The following is an 18,784-nucleotide window of genomic DNA, read 5'->3' as shown; positions in this document are numbered from 1 at the left end:
CCCTGTCATTCATTTATGCTGTTACTAAATACCTACTGTGAGCTGCTCTGGTGGCACAGATGGTAAAGAATCTGCTGGGTTCGATCCCTGGATTGGAAAGATGCCCTGGAGGAGGGCATGGCAACCCACTCCAGTATTCTTGCCTGGAGAATCCCCATGGACAGAGGAGCCTGGTGGGCTACAGTCCGTGAAGTTGCAAAGAGTCGCACACAATGAGTGCCTTAACAATAATTATTCATTTATTAATTCTAGGGCCAATCTTGTGATAAATTGAATGTTTCTCTAAGTAAAATGTCAAGATCTCCAAATTAAGGCTGATTCTATCACTATTCCACTTTCAAATTCTAAAAGCAGTTGATTTGAATTTCCCTTATAATGCAGTCTAATGTTTGGGCAACTGGAAGGAGTTTTCAGAGAACTATTGTTTCTTGAGATCCAGGACAGTTAACACAACAACCTCCCTCTCAGAAGGTGGTCATTAGTTAAAAGTGACTCTGCCAGCAGGCAATATAACCAAGCAATTTCAGCTCCACAAAAGGCCTGGTCACATTTATTAAAAGTCATGAACACCTGTAATGACATGAAGTACTTTTGTGTGTGTTAAAGCATCATTATAAACTCATATTGGAAAACTAGACAGTCAGCTTAAATGTTTAGAGGTCAGCTGGATTCTGCCTGCTGGGATATCTATATTCCCTTCTTTTTCCAAAATGATTTGGCCATTTTTGTGCTTTGGATTTCTAGTCAAACATGTGCTTTTTAAGGATGTACAATTTAAACTGGCTTCAAATTCAAGAATCACAAATTTTAAATCTTTTATAATAAAAGCAAAGGGCAAAATTAACCAATATTATGGGTTATAGTTTTGTGTTTAGCTCATCTAGAAAGCCACATGCTTTCAAAACCATGGTCTTATATGGATTTGGATTTATCACTGGCCAAAGCTCCTGAGCTACTTTTGTTTTAATCAGCCTACTTTCCTCTTTCCTTTCTTTCTTTTTTTAAAAATGTTTAATTGGAGCTTTACAATACTGTGTTGGTTTCTGCCATACATCAACATGAATCAGCCATAAGTATAGAGTCCCCTCCCTCTCGAAACTCCCTCCCAAACCTCCCTCCCACTTCCCACCCCATCCCACCCCTCTAGGTTGTCTCAGAGCACCAGATTGGAGCTCTCTGCATCATACAGCAAATTTCTACTGGCTATATATTTTACAGATGGTAATTTATATGTTTCCATGCTATTCTTCCAATTCGTCCCACCATTTCCTTCCCCCACTGTGTCCACAAGTCTGTTCTCAATGTCTGTGTTTCCACTGCTGCCCTACAGATAGGCTCATCAGTACCATCTTTCTAGAGTCCATTTATCTGCATTAATATGCAATACTTGTTTTTTTCTCCACTCTGTATAACAGGTTCTAGGTTCATTTACCTCATTAGGAGTGATTTAAATGTATTCTTTTTAATGGCTGAGTAATATTCCACTACATGTATGTACGGCATCTTCTTTATCCAATCATCAGTCAGTGAACATCTAGATTGCCTCCATGTCCTAGCTGTTGCAAATAGTGCTGCAGTGAACACTGGGGTACATGCATCTCTTTCAATTATGGTTTCCTCAGGATATATGCCCAGCAGTGGGATTGTTGGGTCATACAGTAGTTCTATTACAAGTATTTTAAGGACTGCCATACTGTTATCCATAGTGGCTGCATCAATTTACACTCCCACCAACAGTACAAGTGGGTTCCCTTTTCTCCACACCCTTTCCAACATTTATTGCTTGTAAATTTTTTGATGATGGCCATTCTGACCAGTGTGAGGTGATACCTCATTGGTGTTTTGTTTTGCATTTCTCCAATAATTGAGTGGTGCTTGGAAAACTGGACAGCTACATGTAAAAGAAAAAAAAAACTAGAGCACTTCTTGACACCATACAAACTCAAAATGTATTAAAGACTTAAATGTAAGGCCAGAAACTATAAAACTCTTAGAGAGAAACATAGGTAGTACACTCTTTGACATACATCATAGTAAGATCCTCTTTGACCCACCTCCTTGTGTGTGTGCTGGGTTTCCCAGGTGGTGCTAGTGATAAAGAACCTGTCTGCCAATGTAGAAGACAAAGACTAATGGAAATAAAAATAAACAAATGGGACCGAATTAAACTTAAAAGGCTTTGCATAGCAAAGGAAACAATAAGCAAGATTAAAAGACAGTCCTAAGAATGAGACAAAATAACTGCAAATGAAACAACTGACAGAGGATTAATCTCCAGAATATATAAGCAGCTCATACAGCTCAGCATCAGGCTGTCTTTTCTCCACGGTATATTCTTGCCTCCTTTGTTAAAGATAAGATACTCATAGGTGTGTGGTTTATCTCTGGGCTTTCTATCTTATTTCATTGCTCTATATTTCTGTTTTTGTGCCAGTACCAGACTATCTTAATGACTGTTGCCATTGTAGCATAGTCTGAAGCCAGGAAGGTTATTCCTCCAGCTCTGTTCTTTGTTCTCAAGACTGCTTTGGCTATTCAGGATCTTTTGTGTTTCCACACAAATTGTTAAAATTTTTGTTCTAGTTCTATGAAAAATACCACTGGAAGTTTGATAGGAATTGCATTGAATCTATGGAGAAGGCAATGGCACCCCACTCCAGTACTCTTGTCTGGAAAATCCCATGGACGGAGGAGCCTGGTAGGCTGTGGTCTATGGGGTTGCTAAGAGTTGGACACAACTGAGTGACTTCACTTTCACGCATTGGAGAAGGAAATGGCAACCCACTCCAGTGTTCTTGCTTGGCAAATTCCAGGGACGGGGGAGCCTGGTGGGCTGCCATCTATGGGGTCACACAGAGTCGGAGATGAATGAAGTGACTTAGCAGCAGCAGCAGCATTGAATCTATACATTGCTTTGCACAGTGTAATCATTTTCACAATATTGAATCTTTATCTCTTTATCTGTTTGTGTCATCTTTGATTTCTTTCATCAGTGTCTTGTAGTTTAGGTCTTTTGTATCTTTCGGTAGGTTTATTCCTAAGTATTTTTTTGTTTTTGTTGCAATGGTGAATGGGATAGTTTCCTTAACTTCTTTCTAATTTTTCATTAGAAATGCATTAGAAATGCAAGGGATTTCTGTTTATTAATTTTATATCCTGAAACTTTACTATATTCATTGATTAGCTCTAGTAATTTTCCGGTGGAATTTTTAGAGTTTTCTAGGTATAGTATCAAGTCATCTGCAAACAGTGAGAGTTTTACTTCTTTTTTTCTGGTCTAGATTCTCTTTATTTCTTTTTCTTCTCTGACTGTAGTGGCTAGGACTTCCAAAACTATGCTGAATAATAGTGGAGAGAGAGGGTACCCTTGTCTTATTCCTGATCTTAGAGAAAATGCTTTCAGTTTTTCAGCATTGAGAATAATGTTTGCTCTAAGTTTGTCAAATATGGCCTTTATTATGTTGAGGAGGTTCCTCCTACACCTACTTCCTGGAAGGTTCAATATACACAAATCAATCAATGTGATACACCATATCAACAAACTGAAAGTTGAAAACCACATGATTATCTCAATAGATGCAGAGAAATCTTTCAACAAAATTCAACACCCATTTATGATAAAACCCTCTTTTCTTTCTTGATTCCTTGCTTGCTTATTTTGTTTTCAATCTGTAACCATATACTAGGCACCTACTGTAGGCAAATCACTCTATTAGATGCTAAGAATTTAAGGAAAATAGAACGTAGGCCCTGCTTCCAGGGAGTTCACAGTCCAGTAGAGTAGACAAGTGTAAGTAAGACAAAAGGACTTGGTGTTTACATTGGGTCACATTCACACTCTATACCAAGACAGAATTGATTCTCAAGTATTTGAAAAGAGTATGCCAACAGTTTCATACATAATGCTGTGAAAAACTGACTGTGGACCCAAGAAACATACATGGGCAGAGAACTTTAGGGAGGGCTGGGGCAGGATCCATCAGCTAAGGGAGTGGCAGAATCGAACACTGTCCTTCACTTTCCATCATTCCTCTGATATGGTTTCTCTGGAGAGCAAAAGAAGAAGTAGAAAGATATTCAGGTATCTACAGAGGCACTGATTTTTATTTTTGGTTAAGAAAAACATGATGATGTGGAACTAAGATTCCACAAGCCATGTGCTGTGGCCAAAAAAAAAAAAAAAAAGACGGAAGGTTACATTTGTGTTGAAACATATCAAAAGGTATCAAAATTAAGAAGAGTAATGATAAAAACTAAACAAGGAAATCAGAAACCCATTGCTGAATTTGTTAAAACTAGGACATTTTTAAAAGCAGGAGAGATGGCAGTTTTATGAATGCTTTGTACTTAGATTATTAATGTATTTTCTTTTGTAGTTGGACAAAGTCGTGGAAAAACATAAAGAATCACATAGACGAATCCTGGAACAGCTTTTAATGGTAGAAAAATCTCACAGGCAAACCATACTAGAACTGGAGGAAGAAAAGAGAAAACACAAAGAATACATGGAGAAGAGTGATGAATTCATAAGCTTGCTAGAACAGGAATGTGAAAGGTAAGGCTACTTGGGACAAGACAATGAACTATTCTGCAAACTCTTCCTAACCTCTCACCATGGGTTGGGCATTATACCAAGGGATACAGGGATATACGATGAATACGACGGCCTCTGGTCTCAAAAACCTCATGGTACAGAGTGAAGAAAAGGATATGTTTAAAAACAGTATCAGTACAACACAAGAATAATCAGGTGTGATAGGACTGTGGAAATGTAAGTGCTGGGCACCTCACCTGCTTCTTCAAGGGGGTGCCCTGTGAAAGCTGCAGAGAGGAGGTAATGGGTCTAGTCCTTACGCAAATAAGAATGGAAACCATACACAAGGCAAGGGCAGAAATAAGTGCCACAACATTGAGATAAGACAAGAGTATGGGTACTGAGGGAACGCAAGCTTTCCACAAGCTTTCCGTATAGCTATAGCACAGAGTGTGAGCAAAGCAAAGGCTGGCCACGGGCGCTGGATTTTATACTGTTGGCAAGAAGGAACAAATGACAAGTTATGAGAAGGAGAATGAATTGATTAGGGATGCTTTCTTAATGAACCATTAAGGAGAGATAGAAGAAAGACAGGCGGGGCTTTAACCTGGAGGCAGATATGTCTTCCAATGTCTAGAGGGTTTAGGGATAACGGGGTGTAAGGAGAATTGTTTATGAGGTATAGTCAATGCGAATTTGTGACTAATGTGACTAGAGAGCAGAGAAAGGAAAACAGAAATGCTACTCTCCCAAATCATCCCACCCTCGCCCTCCAGTTAAAATAAATAAATTTATATTTAAAAAAAGGAAACAAAGTTACACTCCTGGTTATTCACCAAGGTACAGAAGGTGGGAGTGGTGCACAGCTTTTTGCTGTTGCAGGGTTTCTGGTTCAAAAGGGGGAAGGGGGTCTTGCTTCAGACAAGTTGAGCATGAGGAAGCTGGAATGTTCCACTGTCCAGTGGGGAGAACAATATGTCTAAATAGACAATCCATGGTTAGAAATGTAGGTCTGGGAAAGGCTGGGCTGGTGATGTGTTTTTGCAGCTGGTAAGAGCTGAAGCTATGGGTGTTGGTTTGGTAAGGGAAAGAATTTTGAGATGGGAACTCTAGAAAACAAACAACAACCCATCAAGTTAGGGTTTTCGTCAAAAAAAAAAAAAAAATGGGTCAAGAAAGGAAGCTGAGAAAGAATAAAGAAGGGTGGAGGACAAGAAGATTTGATTAAGACATTACAGTATACAATTTGGTATTCAATAAGACAATGTCATATTAAATACTATTTCAAACCCCTGGGGTTTGGCGCCCATGGCCTCATTTGGCCTCCACACTTACTTGGCACTAACTTGTTGAACACAGACACTTCCTTTTCATCTCTCATTATTATGAATATTTATTCACCAGGGTCAGAGTGCTGCCCACCACAGAATAAAGAAGTAGGCAGGTAAATCCCTGCCCCAGGGGCTTACCAAACATTAACAGAGAAGACAAGAGGATACAGATTTAGGGTGGAAATGTGGAAGGCTCTTGGTGGTATAGTCCTAATGCTCACGGTTGTGTCTCTACTGTCTTCTGAAGGAAGGTTGAGAAGGGCTATCCAGAAGTAACACTATAAAGTTGGGAGGCAGATGGTGAAGATTATTTAAATCAATAGAGAGTAAAGAAGAACAGCACTGAGAAGTGAGAACACAAGAGCAACAGGAATCAAGGCCATGGCTGAGCAAAAGGAAAACAGTGAGATGAATGTAAACTGTACACCATGGACTCAATACATTAAGAATGGTATTGCCACATGTATCAAAGTAGTTTAACGGGAAGAATTTTAAAAGGTCATATTTTTTAGCCATATAGGACACAAAGTTTTTCCTGCAAGCCATTAACCCCCCAAATTGGAAAAAAATGACTGCAGTGATTCTCATTCTGTGTTTAGCCATTTCAGAAGACATGGGAATATTCACCTATTTCTATTTGCCCAGATACAGCTTCCAGATGGAACTGTTTGGGTATGAAAGTGTTAAGCCTATTCTCGACTCACACGATAACACAGACAATACTTCTGCTCTACCTGTACGTCGCAGTACCTGGAGCTTGGCCGTGTTCGTGCACTGACCTTTCCTGCTGCCATGCTTGTAGCAGGGAGACTGTGGGCCTCATAAGGCATAACTGCCTTCTACTTGCTTTAAGGCCATGTGCATAAAAATACTTAATGAACACCACCTCATGAAGAGGAAATGGAGGAAATAGTAATTTCAGGTAAATATATACTGAGGAGGTGCTTACACAAGAGAGTAAAATACCATTCACACGTCTCATTCTGACAACAAATGACAGAACACAAACCTAACTTTAGTGAGAGTACTTCCTCTCAAACATGCAGCCACCCCTCACAAAAACAAGGCTAATTTTTTCTGAGGAGTCAAAGAATAATGTTTACTTCCTTCCTCTAACAGAGTGATATAAGCCACTCCCGAATCAGTGACCCTCAGTACAAAGAAACAAAGACATCATAACCGCCATAAAAGTGGTTTGAGTGAATACGGCCATAAGTATAGCTCTATAACTATAATATGGTTTCTGACTGGAACTCTGAAAAAACACTGTGAAAATTCAGAGCTCCTAGTTTTAGCGTTAGATAACATCTACTTGGAAATTAAATAAAAATTAAGAAATACACGATTGAGATAGTTAATGAGACCTTAGAGGGTGTAATAATGGATTTCAAATTCAGGCTCCATTTCTGTGTTTTCTTTGGAGAATTCATTTTATGTGGAAAACCCTAAAGGAGGCTGATGTCACACACTGAGTTTAGGCCAAAATGTCTGCCAAATGATGTCGTTGTCGTAATCAGTAAACAATTGGCTTTCCCACTGCAGAAGGGTGGGGGCAGGGAACAGCTCAGGAAACCCTGTTCCCAAGTGTGTTAATGTAAAGTTTCCTTCACTGTAATCTGTGCAGTTTGGTCTGTCCATAAAATAATATTATGTCCACATTTCATGACAACTTTCTGTTCACCAACCAGCTCCAATGTGTGGATATGTGTGTCACTGATGACCTGAATTATGTATTTGGCTGAATTACAAGTGGAGTCTATGTGAAAGGTTTTATACAAAAGCAATGCCAGTAATTTTTGGCCTTTTTGGAGGGCTTCACAGGAAATCCAAAACAAAAATCACTTTTAGTCAGTGCAGTTTTGCAAAATTTTCCCATAAGTGAAAAGCCAATTTTGTCTGTACTTTCAAAATAGTTTGCATAATTTTTTTTTCCTTTTTCAGTTTCAACGGGGGAAAAGGCTGGGAAGAAAAAAAAAAGTTTCCTATTTTTTTTTTTTTTTTAAATCATGCTTTCTTTCTTAGAACACTAAAGCAAACCATGTATACTAACCACATATATTATTGCACTTCTGGCCTTGAAACCACCACTGAAGTGGGAAACAAATATTGTTATGGCAACTCTGTCTAAAACTGTGACTTCAACTATGGATTTTTTGAAAACCTTAAATTACTTTTCATAATACCTTGGCCAAGTAGGTTAGCACTGATAATTGTGATCTTATAAAGCAGGACTTCAAATGGTAGCTTCTCAAAAGCCACATAGTAAGGAATGAGTCACAGGCAGAATTAATTTATTGCTTCTGTCCTGTCCAAGTGCGATAGACAGAACAATGGCTCAGGGGGCAGAAGGGTCTTTGCAGCAAAGTCAGCAGGAACTCAGCTCCAAGGTTGTTGCCTTGACCACATCTTGGGTTAAGTCCTTAGGAAAGAACAAAGCATTTTCACCTTTCCCTTTGGCTGAAGCAACTTTATAAAGATTTCTATCATTAAGTCTTTTCTACTATGACAGGCCTGTTTTCTAGATGGGCACCAGGAAAGGTGAGTGAAACACTGAGCCATATTTGACTCTCCTGTTAACTGAATATATTGGATTACTTTCGAGGGTTTCTTTCAAAAGACATCAAATCTTTCTAGAGGCTTTGAATACTCCCTTGAAATATATATAAATGAATGAGTGTATTAATCTATTTAAGTTTTTAGTTAAACTAACTAGTTACTTAGCTATTTAATGCTGCTGGCCACTTACTCATTCATTAAAACCAAAACAACAACAACAAAAAAAACAAACAAACCCAAAACCCAAACTAAAAACACCCCAACTAATTAAATGCCTGCTACATGCCAGGTCCTACACTAGATACTAACCAGGAGAAGGCTTCCCTGGTAGCTCAGAGGTTAAAGCGTCTTCCTGGAATGCGGGAGACCCAGGTTCGATCCCTGGGTCAGGAAGATCCCCTGGAGAAGGAAATGGCAACCCCCTCCAGTACTCTTGCCTGGAGAATCCCATGGAGGGAGGAGCCTGGTAGGCTACAGGTCCATGGGGTCGCAGAGAGTCGGACACCACTGAGCAACTTCACTTTCACATGCCAGGTCCTACACTAGATACTAGGAGAAGGAAGTAGATAAGTTCCTCACTGGCATATAACCCCAACTCATTTGTGCATGTGTAGGACAGAGACACCACTGTAGCCTTTATGATTTGATACTAAGGCTTCCAGGGCACTATGAGATCACGGTGGGTAGGGGAGAAAAGCACCAGTATGGTACAAAAACATAATACATTAAATATTTATGAAAATAAAACAGAATTCAATAAACACATTAAACTACAGTACTTCAAGAGGATCCAGTATCTTGCAACTATTACCATTAGGATTTTCAAATTTTTTGGTCTTAAATCCCAGCTTTAAAAAATATCCCACAAAGCATAACACAGAGGGCATAATGTTTTTAAAAAATAAATAAGCTAAAGTCTACTTTTTAAAAATCCTATTTGGAAAGCCAGCAGTTTTAAATTTCATGCACACTAAACTATTGTTGTAGAATGCATTGTACTCAAATGTAATCATTTCCTTTCAGTTTTCTGGCAAGGAGTTATATGTATTACATATTCTCGAGGCTATGTCTTGCAAGTAGTGGAATGGATGGCAGATCTCCATTTGACCTTTGTCATTGGTATTCAGTTCTTTGTCAGAACAAAATGGAGACCACCACAAACATATTTTATATTGTAACTCTACAGAGACTCACAATGTGATCAGCCCAGTGTTCATATACCTCAGATCTAACATGGGGTCTGGGTAGGGATGCAGAGAGATTACCTCACGAGGATAACCAAAAAACCCATTCACTTAGGACTGTACATCATGACTTAACTTTCAGCAGATGTCACAAAACCATACCCTTGTAACTGCATAATTCAGTGGTTTCTATACAACACCATTTAATTATAGAGGTCAAAATTCGGCTACAATGATGACGCTATTTGATTGCTTCTCCTTCCCAGAAAGCTGAACTAAATTTTACAAATAATTCTGGGTGTGTATTTAGATGTACAATGATTCATGAATTTACTGCTCACAAAAGAATACTACAAATGTTAAAAAGCAGTCTAAAAGGAAATATAACAAGCACAGTGAGGGATGAACTGGGAACTTGGTCTGCAAACTCAATCTGCAGCTAGACCAGATTTGGGCAAATTCCATTTCTCCAATCTTGTATGTAAACAAATGGGACAGGCTATATTTGTGTGTCTCTTTCAGATTTAAAACACTGTGATCACGTGATACTATTATGAATAAGTATCTTTTACTTCAACCCTATTATTCTAAGCCACACTAGCAAAAGAGGTCACTAAGAATGATAGCACCTCAACCACCAAATTCAAATCTACGTCAGCAGTGTTTCCATTTTTAGAGGATATCTAGATTTAGGTACCTCCTATTGCTTCTTGAATGTTACATATTAGAAACTGAACTTAATATCACCTTCACAAATTCAGGTCAATTTACAGCCTTTCTATTCTGTTTATTCCACCACAGAGAAACAATCTATGAGATAGCCATTAAAAAATTACAGAAATCTCTTAATCCTAAATTTAAATGAGTAAAGATCTAGCAGTAAAGACCAATTCTCTAATTTCTGAATTGTGAAAAGTGAAGCCCATCAAGACTCAGTTAGAAACCCCCAGATCTTGCTGCTATATAGAAGTAGGGCCAGACCAGAGGGTAGCTCTGATAACGTAGTGAGTGATATTCTCCCCAGAATCATTACTAGGTGCTCAACCCTTGTGCCTGCTATTCCAAAGAAAGTTAAGACATAATTACATCACAATTGAAAAGATAAGACCTTCATAAAATATCTACAGAAGATGCAGGTGTTCATTCTGTGGTGCTGACACTGGTGTTGCAACATGATGAAAGGTCAGTCAAAAAGGATATTAAGAAGTGCAATTATCCAACGACCCACATAGCCCTAGGAGAGTGGAGGACATACAGTAAGTCTTGGATAAATATATCTAACTGACTCATAGCTACTAGCTTAACAACTCTATAAAACAGGAAGTCAAAGACTGAATATGGAAAGGCAACCCCAAACTTCTGTTCCATCTGGCTATAAAATACCAAGAGGAGGAAGAGTCATTAAGCCATATCAAAATGGAAAATTCTGCCTCATAAATGGAAACCAAGATGGAACATTAGAATTAAGCTGTATCCTGAATTTCCAACTGGTAGGTAAACTTTTCTGGCAAATATATTATTTCTCATGAGAAGATGAAGCCAAACAGCTTTGGGCAGCCATGAGACTAGGAAATGCCTGGCATAAATGTTGAGTAAATATCAATGTACAGAAACGCCTTTCCTTAGAAGGGTGTACATATAGTAATGGGTTAAAAGCATAGGCTCTGGAGTCAGAACCAACAGGAGTTTGAACCATGCTCCCATCCTCTAATCTGGTCCTACTAGCTATTTAACCTTGAGCAAAGTACTTACTCTCGGTAAGTCTCAATTTTATCATCTGTTAATAAAATGATACAGATCTCACAGGTTGCTGAAATTACTAAATTATACAATGCATAGGAAGTGCTAAGTATGGTGGCTGACAGTCAGTATGCATTGGCATCTTTCTGCAAATTTGCCTTTCTTCAAGTTAGTTCATTTGCATTCGCTTTACTACACCACTGGGCATATTATGGATTGCTAGGAAGAAACCTAATTGGAACCTATGCTGGTGCTAAGGATGTGCTGATGAATAAAAGTTTCCAAGGGACATACCCTTTGGTATGGGGAACAAAGACACAAAACAAGTGTCATGCTGTGTTTCAGGTAGAATGACAGCTGAGAAGACAGAGCAGGCACAAATAAGCGGTCCTATTCTAGGCCGGGCTGTATCTTATTTCCTTTAGATAGGGGTATTGCTGAATGTCCTAAGGATCTAACACTCTAACACTGAGCTGGACACCACAGTACTCAATAATTTCCCCCTCATCTCCTAAACCGTGGAGACCTATGTCCCCCTTATGGAAATCATAAATAGAAAGGTTAATGCAATGATATTATGAAAAGCACAGTCTATCACATACTCAAAATAAAGACTAACCTCAAATGACAGTTTCTAAGTGCACCAACAGACTCCACTGGCCCTTGGGCAAGGCAGTGTCACAAGATCCCACACTAACAAGATCCCACAATAGCCACATCATCTTGACTAAAGGAATTATAAAAAATCAAATATTCCCATAATAAGGTAAGTGGGCTTCTGATTTACTTTGTTCACAATTCCTTCTATAGGGCCAAGCACATGGAGAAGTTTAATAAATATTTACTGAATAAGTGACTAGAATGTAGAAAAAGTTATTACATTTTAATTTAGTACTTTCCATTAATATCTTCTCAAACATTATCTTCTGGATTAGTTCTTTTCACTTAGCCCAGCTTTAGAGAATAATATATAAAACAAGTCAATTTTGGTAGAGGAAGCAAAATATGTTTGAGAGCTTTGGGATTATTCTACTGAAAGCAGATATAAAACAGGGTAGGTCCTTTATCAAGGCACTTGAGGAGAGAACCATCCAAAGATAGGATTTTGGTTTAAGAACATCAGAAATATTAACTATTTTAAAAAACTAAAAATAACTCTCTCAACTCATACTTTGCATAGTTTTTGTATCTTGTTTTTTTCACTGACAAAAACATGAACATTTTCCTAAATCACCAACTATTCCGGAACATCATAATTTTTAAGTACATGAATACTACTGTCATACAGATGTAATTTATTTAAATTCCCTATTGTGGGAGTTTAGATTCATTCTACTTTTTCACTTTTATCAAGAACCCTATGAAGAAAAGACTCACATCCTGGTTAATTTTTATGCCTTCCTGACTGTTGCCATAGAATAAAGTTTTCGATGTGGAATTGCTAGGTCAAAAGTTATAAAACTTTTCTGGATTTTAAAAACTGTAGCTAAGTTGCATTCTATTGATATAAATAGACCATTTATACTATCACTTTCAATGAAGGAGCGTACCCATTTCTTACTTTATAACTTTGCCTGAGACTAATCCTGAATCTGATCTCGTTTAAAACATGTTAAACTATGTAAAGTGAGAGAATGTTCATAACCCGAATCAGACTTTCCCACTGACTTGGAATTTGATTTTAGAGATGTATTACTTCTGACCAAAAAAAAAAAAAGTCTAACATATCATCAAAAACATACTCAAACATAACATTTTCTTGAAGGAATATTTTGCCAATGTCAATATAATTTCAGTACATTTCCTTTTCCTCATCAAATTCAAATTCTAATGGCCTACCACCACCAATCCTCCAAAACACTGCTTCTGTTGCTCTTTCTCTGAAAGGTCTGAAACCCTCTGTACAATTCCACAAAAGCTGTAAGGTCCCAAGTCAGGATCCTGGCCTACCTCACCTACCGCATGACAAATCTGGCAACAGTTCATACCGCTTATAGTACTGGCCTTCCACAGACAAGTTTGACTTGTTTAACACTGCAGAAGCCAAAGTACACTTTATCAAATTCCCTTTTTAATAATTTGGTTGATTAGGAGTATGTGAGAATTTTCAATCAGTTTCTCCTATTTAATTCAATTTCTACCCACCAATTCTCACTTCCTCACGTATCTTCCCTATTTATCATGCATAATACATTATGCCCATAGCACTGTCTCATTTATTTCCATGATTTGCCTAATGACAGCATAAAATATTTGAGACTCCTGGTGAACAGATAAATTATATCTTCATAAAATGTTTCAGACGAAACATATTTGCAGGATTTATGAGGCTGAGTACGTGTTTCTTCAAAATAAGTAATTTCTACCATATAGTTTGTCATTTTATAGCACACTTTTTTTTGTTATTGTTCTAACTTCCCTGATAGCTCAGTTGGTAAAGAATCTGCCTGCAATGAGGAGACCCTGGTTCATTTTCTGGGTTGGGAAGATCCCCTGGAGAAGGGAAAGGCTACCCACAACAGTATTCTGGCCTGGAGAATTCCATGGATTATATAGTCCATGGGGACGCAAAGAGCCGGACACAACTGAGTGACTTTCACTTTTTTGTTCTAAGTACATATGACATTCAAAGCATTTCATGTCATAGCAAACACTGCAACATGTATATATATGTATACACACATATGTATATGTATATGTGTGCACATATATGTAAAGAAATAATTTGGGGAAAAGAAAATCATATGCGGCTGATCTCAAAATGCAATATTTATCAGTAATGGCATTAGTGAGGACCAAATACAAATGGCCGTAAAAATAAAAAGACCATTTCCCTGTGAGGCTCATCTGTCATTTGCTTTATGTCAAATTACTTCTTACTCTAAACATATTTGTCAATTAATCAAAACTCCACTTAATAATCTTCTCAAGAACACTACAGCTGTTTTACAGACATACTTCCAAGCATGACAGCATTGACCCATTAGGATGGCACATAGATTAAATGAATGGCCTTTTCATGTGTTTATTTGTGGATACAAAGATAGAGAATTTCCGTGGCTTCTTCATATGGAAGAATTCAGTGGCTTACTTTCACCGTTCCTCTGAAGGATAAGATTTTATCAATAAACAAAGTAAGAAGCACAAAACAACAAAAATGTTAGAAGAGGGAGAAATTACTCCTTAATTTTTACCTGTGTTGAAATCTAAGTGAGGATGCCTCAATGATGACAAAGCAGAGAAATGAGAGAAAGCTTCATCCTGAAAAAACATCTGGATGGCAGCAAATGAATTCTCTTCTAGACTAGAAGAGTTTAATCTTGAAACATGTCTCCTTTTCTTCTCTGTATAAGTCTGTATTCTTTCAAATTGATTTTATTTTGTTAGGGAACATGTGGGGTAGTCAGTCAATTCCCACTTCCAGTTCCAAAAAGAAGCCTTAGGAATCCAAAGAGGTGTGTAGCTTCAGAATGAATTATTCCTGTACCATGACTGAATGTTCACAACTCACCAAATCATGCAAAAAACCCAAAGAAAGTTTCTTTAGATTTCAGATATTCAAATTCTTTTTATTAAATAGTGATAGCTAATTCATACTTTCTTACAGATAGTGTCTTATCAACAACTATTTTAATTTAAAATATGTAATGCTGTTGTTCTTTAGTCACTAAGTCATGTCTGGCTCTGTGACCCCGTAGACTGCAGCCCACCAGGCTCCTCTGTCCATGAAATTTCCTGGGCAAGAATACTGGAGTGGGTTGCCATTTCCTTCTCCAGGGGATCTTCCTGACCCAGGGATCAACCTGGGTATCCTGCATTGGCAGGCATATTCTTTACTGCTGAAACATAAAAAGCCATGGGGTAGGGGCACTGTTACAGCCTCAAATGCCTTCAGGGGACAGCATGGTAAGGAAAATGACAGGAATAGGATGTTTGGGATTTGCTTCAAAATAATCCAGATTGAGAAGCATAGCATAGTGGAGCAAAAATAATTCCCTCTCTACCCTTTTGAGATCTTGGTTGAGACCCACTGAAATAAAAGACAGATTAAGAAGAGAAAACCAAACAGAAGTTTATTAACATATATACCTCATGTATACATAATAGATACCCAGGGAAAATGAGAAACTCTATAAAATGACCTAAACTACAATCCTAAATACCACCTTCAGCTAAAGACAAAAGAAGGAAAAGTAGTGAGGAATGAGGAAAAGGGTAGCCAGTTACGGGAAGTTACCAGAAAAATCTTGTGTATGGTTGTTATTCAGACTTAAATTGGTGCCTTCTTTGCTGATAAGCTTCTCTTACGATTTAGTCATCCTTCTCTGGAGATACCCTTACACAGAGATTTTCTTCATAAACGTAAATTTCCCTTACAGAAGAGTAACTCTACTCTTGTTTTCAGAACTTTTCCTATACCTGCTGTTTATTTAAACATTCAGCTCAAAATATTTCTTATACTAAAGAGATATATTTTTGGTGGCATATTCTGCTACCCTTCAGTAGGGTGATACAGAAGAAACAAGACTGGCCAAGAGTTAGTAAGTACTGAAGCTGTAAGAGGGACCCAAAGGGGTTCATCATATTATCATCTCCATTTCTTTACGTGTTAGAAATAACACATAAATGAAAAATAATAACACAAGAATACAGTTAGAAATTTTAAATGAACAGGAAAGTAAAAAATAAAAATTCAGCATAAAGTGAAGATTTATAAAAGTAAAATGAAAATTAACCTTTCTCTGACTTTTCCTCACTTCTGACTCCCCAAAAGTAAGCTAGAGATAACAGTTTTCCGTGTATATATCTAAAAATTTACTGTAAGAATATATCATAAGTAATTCATAAAAGAGATCTTTCTACCTTAAAAAAAATTGGCTGCATATTATTTCATTCTAGAGATGCAATTCATTTGACCAGGCTTTAGCTAGCATTCTTTTTTCTTTTATTTGTTACCAAACATTGCCTGGTCAATTGACTCTCAATAAATTCAGATATAGGTTAATTCCAACTTTCTTTCAGAAACAAGTTACTCAGTAGTAACTTTGCTTTTTTTTTTTTCTTTTTTTTTTGCATAATGAAGAACTAAAACCCACAAGAAAAGAAGCCTTTGCACGGGACGCTCGAGACAACACAGAAGATAGTAGTGGGGGTGAGGACAGGGACAGCAGGGAGATGACACTTCCAGAGTCAGGTCTACAGACCACACTCATTTACTTGTCAGCACTTCCCCAAAAGGTCTTCAGAGCTAGCAGGTGATGGTGAGGATTTAGTTGCTAAGTCGGGTCCTCTTTGTGACTCCATGGACTGTAGCCTGCCAGGCTCCTTTGTCCGTGGGATTGGTCCTCCAGGCAACAATACTGGAGTGGGTTGCCATTTTGTAAAAGCTACAGAGTAGGGATTTGATGCAAGAGCAGAAGCTCAGGCAGTTCAAACAAAATCTGTACTCATTTGCAATAGCATCTGCCTGAGGAAGTGAACAAAGTGACCACAGAAGAATCAATGGTAACAGAATTCTAGAAGTAAAGCCCACATAGACTTTCTTTATGCTGTCCCCAAGCAAGGAATGCTACTTATTTGGGTATGGCACTGCCTGTGAGGGGATAGGACATGATTCGCGAGCTCCCAACTGTCCCTAGAAATTTTCTGGAAAATTGGAAATAAAGCAAAAAAGAGATAAAACTATCGTGAAACTGTGAGCTACTGTAATCTATGGCCACTTTCTTCTTTCAGAGAAAATGATACAAGTAATTTTTTTTTCTTTTCTAAAACTAAGTTTTACAAAAACGCTATAAATCTCAACAGATAATAGTGTTAATGTATGCTCATACAGCTTATGGGTGGAATAAAGTTTCTCTTCAAACTACAAAACTAAGACAGATAATATATACGTATAAAGCATCCCTGCTAACTTGTTGGGAGAAGGCAATGGCAATCCACTCCAGCACTCTTGCCTGGAAAATCCCATGGATGGAGGAGTCTGGTGGGCTGCAGTCTATAGGGTCGCTAAGAGTAAGACATGACTGAGCATCTTCACTTTCATTTTTCATTTTCATGCATTGGAGAAGGAAATGGCAACCCACTCCAGTGTTCTTGCCTGGGGAATCCCAGGGACAGGGGAGCCTGGTGGGCTGCCGTTTATGGGTCGCACAGATCGGACACGACTGAAACGACTTAGCAGCAGCAGCTAAGTTGCTTGAGTTCTGTCTGACTCTTTGCGACCCTATGGACTGTGGCTCACCAAGCTCCCCTGTCCATGGGCTTTTCCAGGCAAGAACACTGGAGTGGGTTGCCACACCCTCCTCCAGGGTATATTCCTGACCCAGGGATTGAACTCATGTCTCTTACAACTCCTGCATTGCCAGGTGGGTTCTTTACTACTAATGTCACCTGGGAAGCCAAATGTAGCTCACAAGGTCATATAAAAATTTAGATCTAGGCACAGATCAAATAATATCAATGTTTTTTAGGAAAAATGAACAATCTTGGAACACTTCTGTTAAACTGATAACAATGATAATAACAGTGGTAACAATTAGATCCTAAGAAACCCACTGAAAAAACTACTGCTGCTGCTGTTGCTGCTAAGTCGCTTCAGTTGTGTCTGACTCTGTGCGACCCCATAGACAGCAGCCCACTAGGCTCCTCTGTCTCTGGGATTCTCCAGGCAAGAAAAAGCTACTAGAACTAATAAATAAGCTCAGCAAGCTTGTAAAATACAAGCTAGATCAATACACAAAAATCAATTGTATATCTACACAGTAGCTGTGAGCAAATTAAAAATGAAATTCAGAAAACAATTTCATTTACAATAACACCAAAAAGAAATAAAGATTTGAAAATAAATAAAAGAAGTACAAGACATACTCTGAAAACTACAAAACAACATTGACAGAAACTAAAGAAGCCCTAGAGAAGACTCTACACATGGACATCCCAGATGGTCAACACTGAAATCAGATTGATTTTATATTCTTTGCAGCCAAAGATGGAGAAGCTCTATACAATCAGCAAAAACAAGACTGGGAGCTGAGTGTGGCCCAGATCATGAACTCCTTCCTGCCAAATTCAGACTTAAATTGAAGAAAGTAGGGAAAACCACTAGGCCATTCAGGTATGACCTAAATCAAATCCCTTATGATTATACAGTGGAAGTGAGAAACAGATTTAAGGGACTAGATCTGATAGACAGAGTGCCTGATGAACTATGGACGGAGGTTCATGACATTGTACAGGAGACAGGAATCAAGACCATCCCCAAGAAAAAGAAATGCAAAAAAGTAAAATGGCTGTCTGAGGAGGCCTTACAAAATAGCTGTGGAAAGAAGAGAAGTGAAAAGCAAAGGAGAAAAGGAAAGATATAAGCATCTGAATGCAGAGTTCCAAAGAATAGCAAGGAAAGATAAGAAAGCCTTCCTCAGCGATCAGTGCAAAGAAAT

The 18,784-nt window shown here is 38.1% G+C and overlaps 2 protein-coding genes across 3 annotated transcripts in view; one reads left to right on the top strand and one right to left on the bottom strand.

The window, feature by feature from the left end:
• Positions 1-18,784, bottom strand: part of CMSS1 (cms1 ribosomal small subunit homolog) — a 397,612-nt gene that overhangs the window by 279,179 nt on the left and 99,649 nt on the right. The gene's annotated exons all lie outside the window — the stretch shown is intronic.
• FILIP1L (filamin A interacting protein 1 like) overlaps positions 1-18,784 on the top strand; it is a 112,723-nt gene that overhangs the window by 5,833 nt on the left and 88,106 nt on the right. For both annotated transcript variants that reach the window (XM_068969695.1, XM_068969703.1), the window contains exon 3: positions 4,377-4,555. In XM_068969695.1, the coding sequence (XP_068825796.1) occupies positions 4,377-4,555 (179 nt within the window). The remainder of the gene's footprint in view (positions 1-4,376; positions 4,556-18,784) is intronic.

The sequence above is a fragment of the Capricornis sumatraensis genome, chromosome 1 (genome assembly GCF_032405125.1).
Source record: "Capricornis sumatraensis isolate serow.1 chromosome 1, serow.2, whole genome shotgun sequence".
NCBI lineage: Eukaryota > Metazoa > Chordata > Mammalia > Artiodactyla > Bovidae > Capricornis > Capricornis sumatraensis.
Note: the sequence above shows the minus strand (reverse complement) of the source record. Positions and strands in the feature narration are given on the sequence as shown.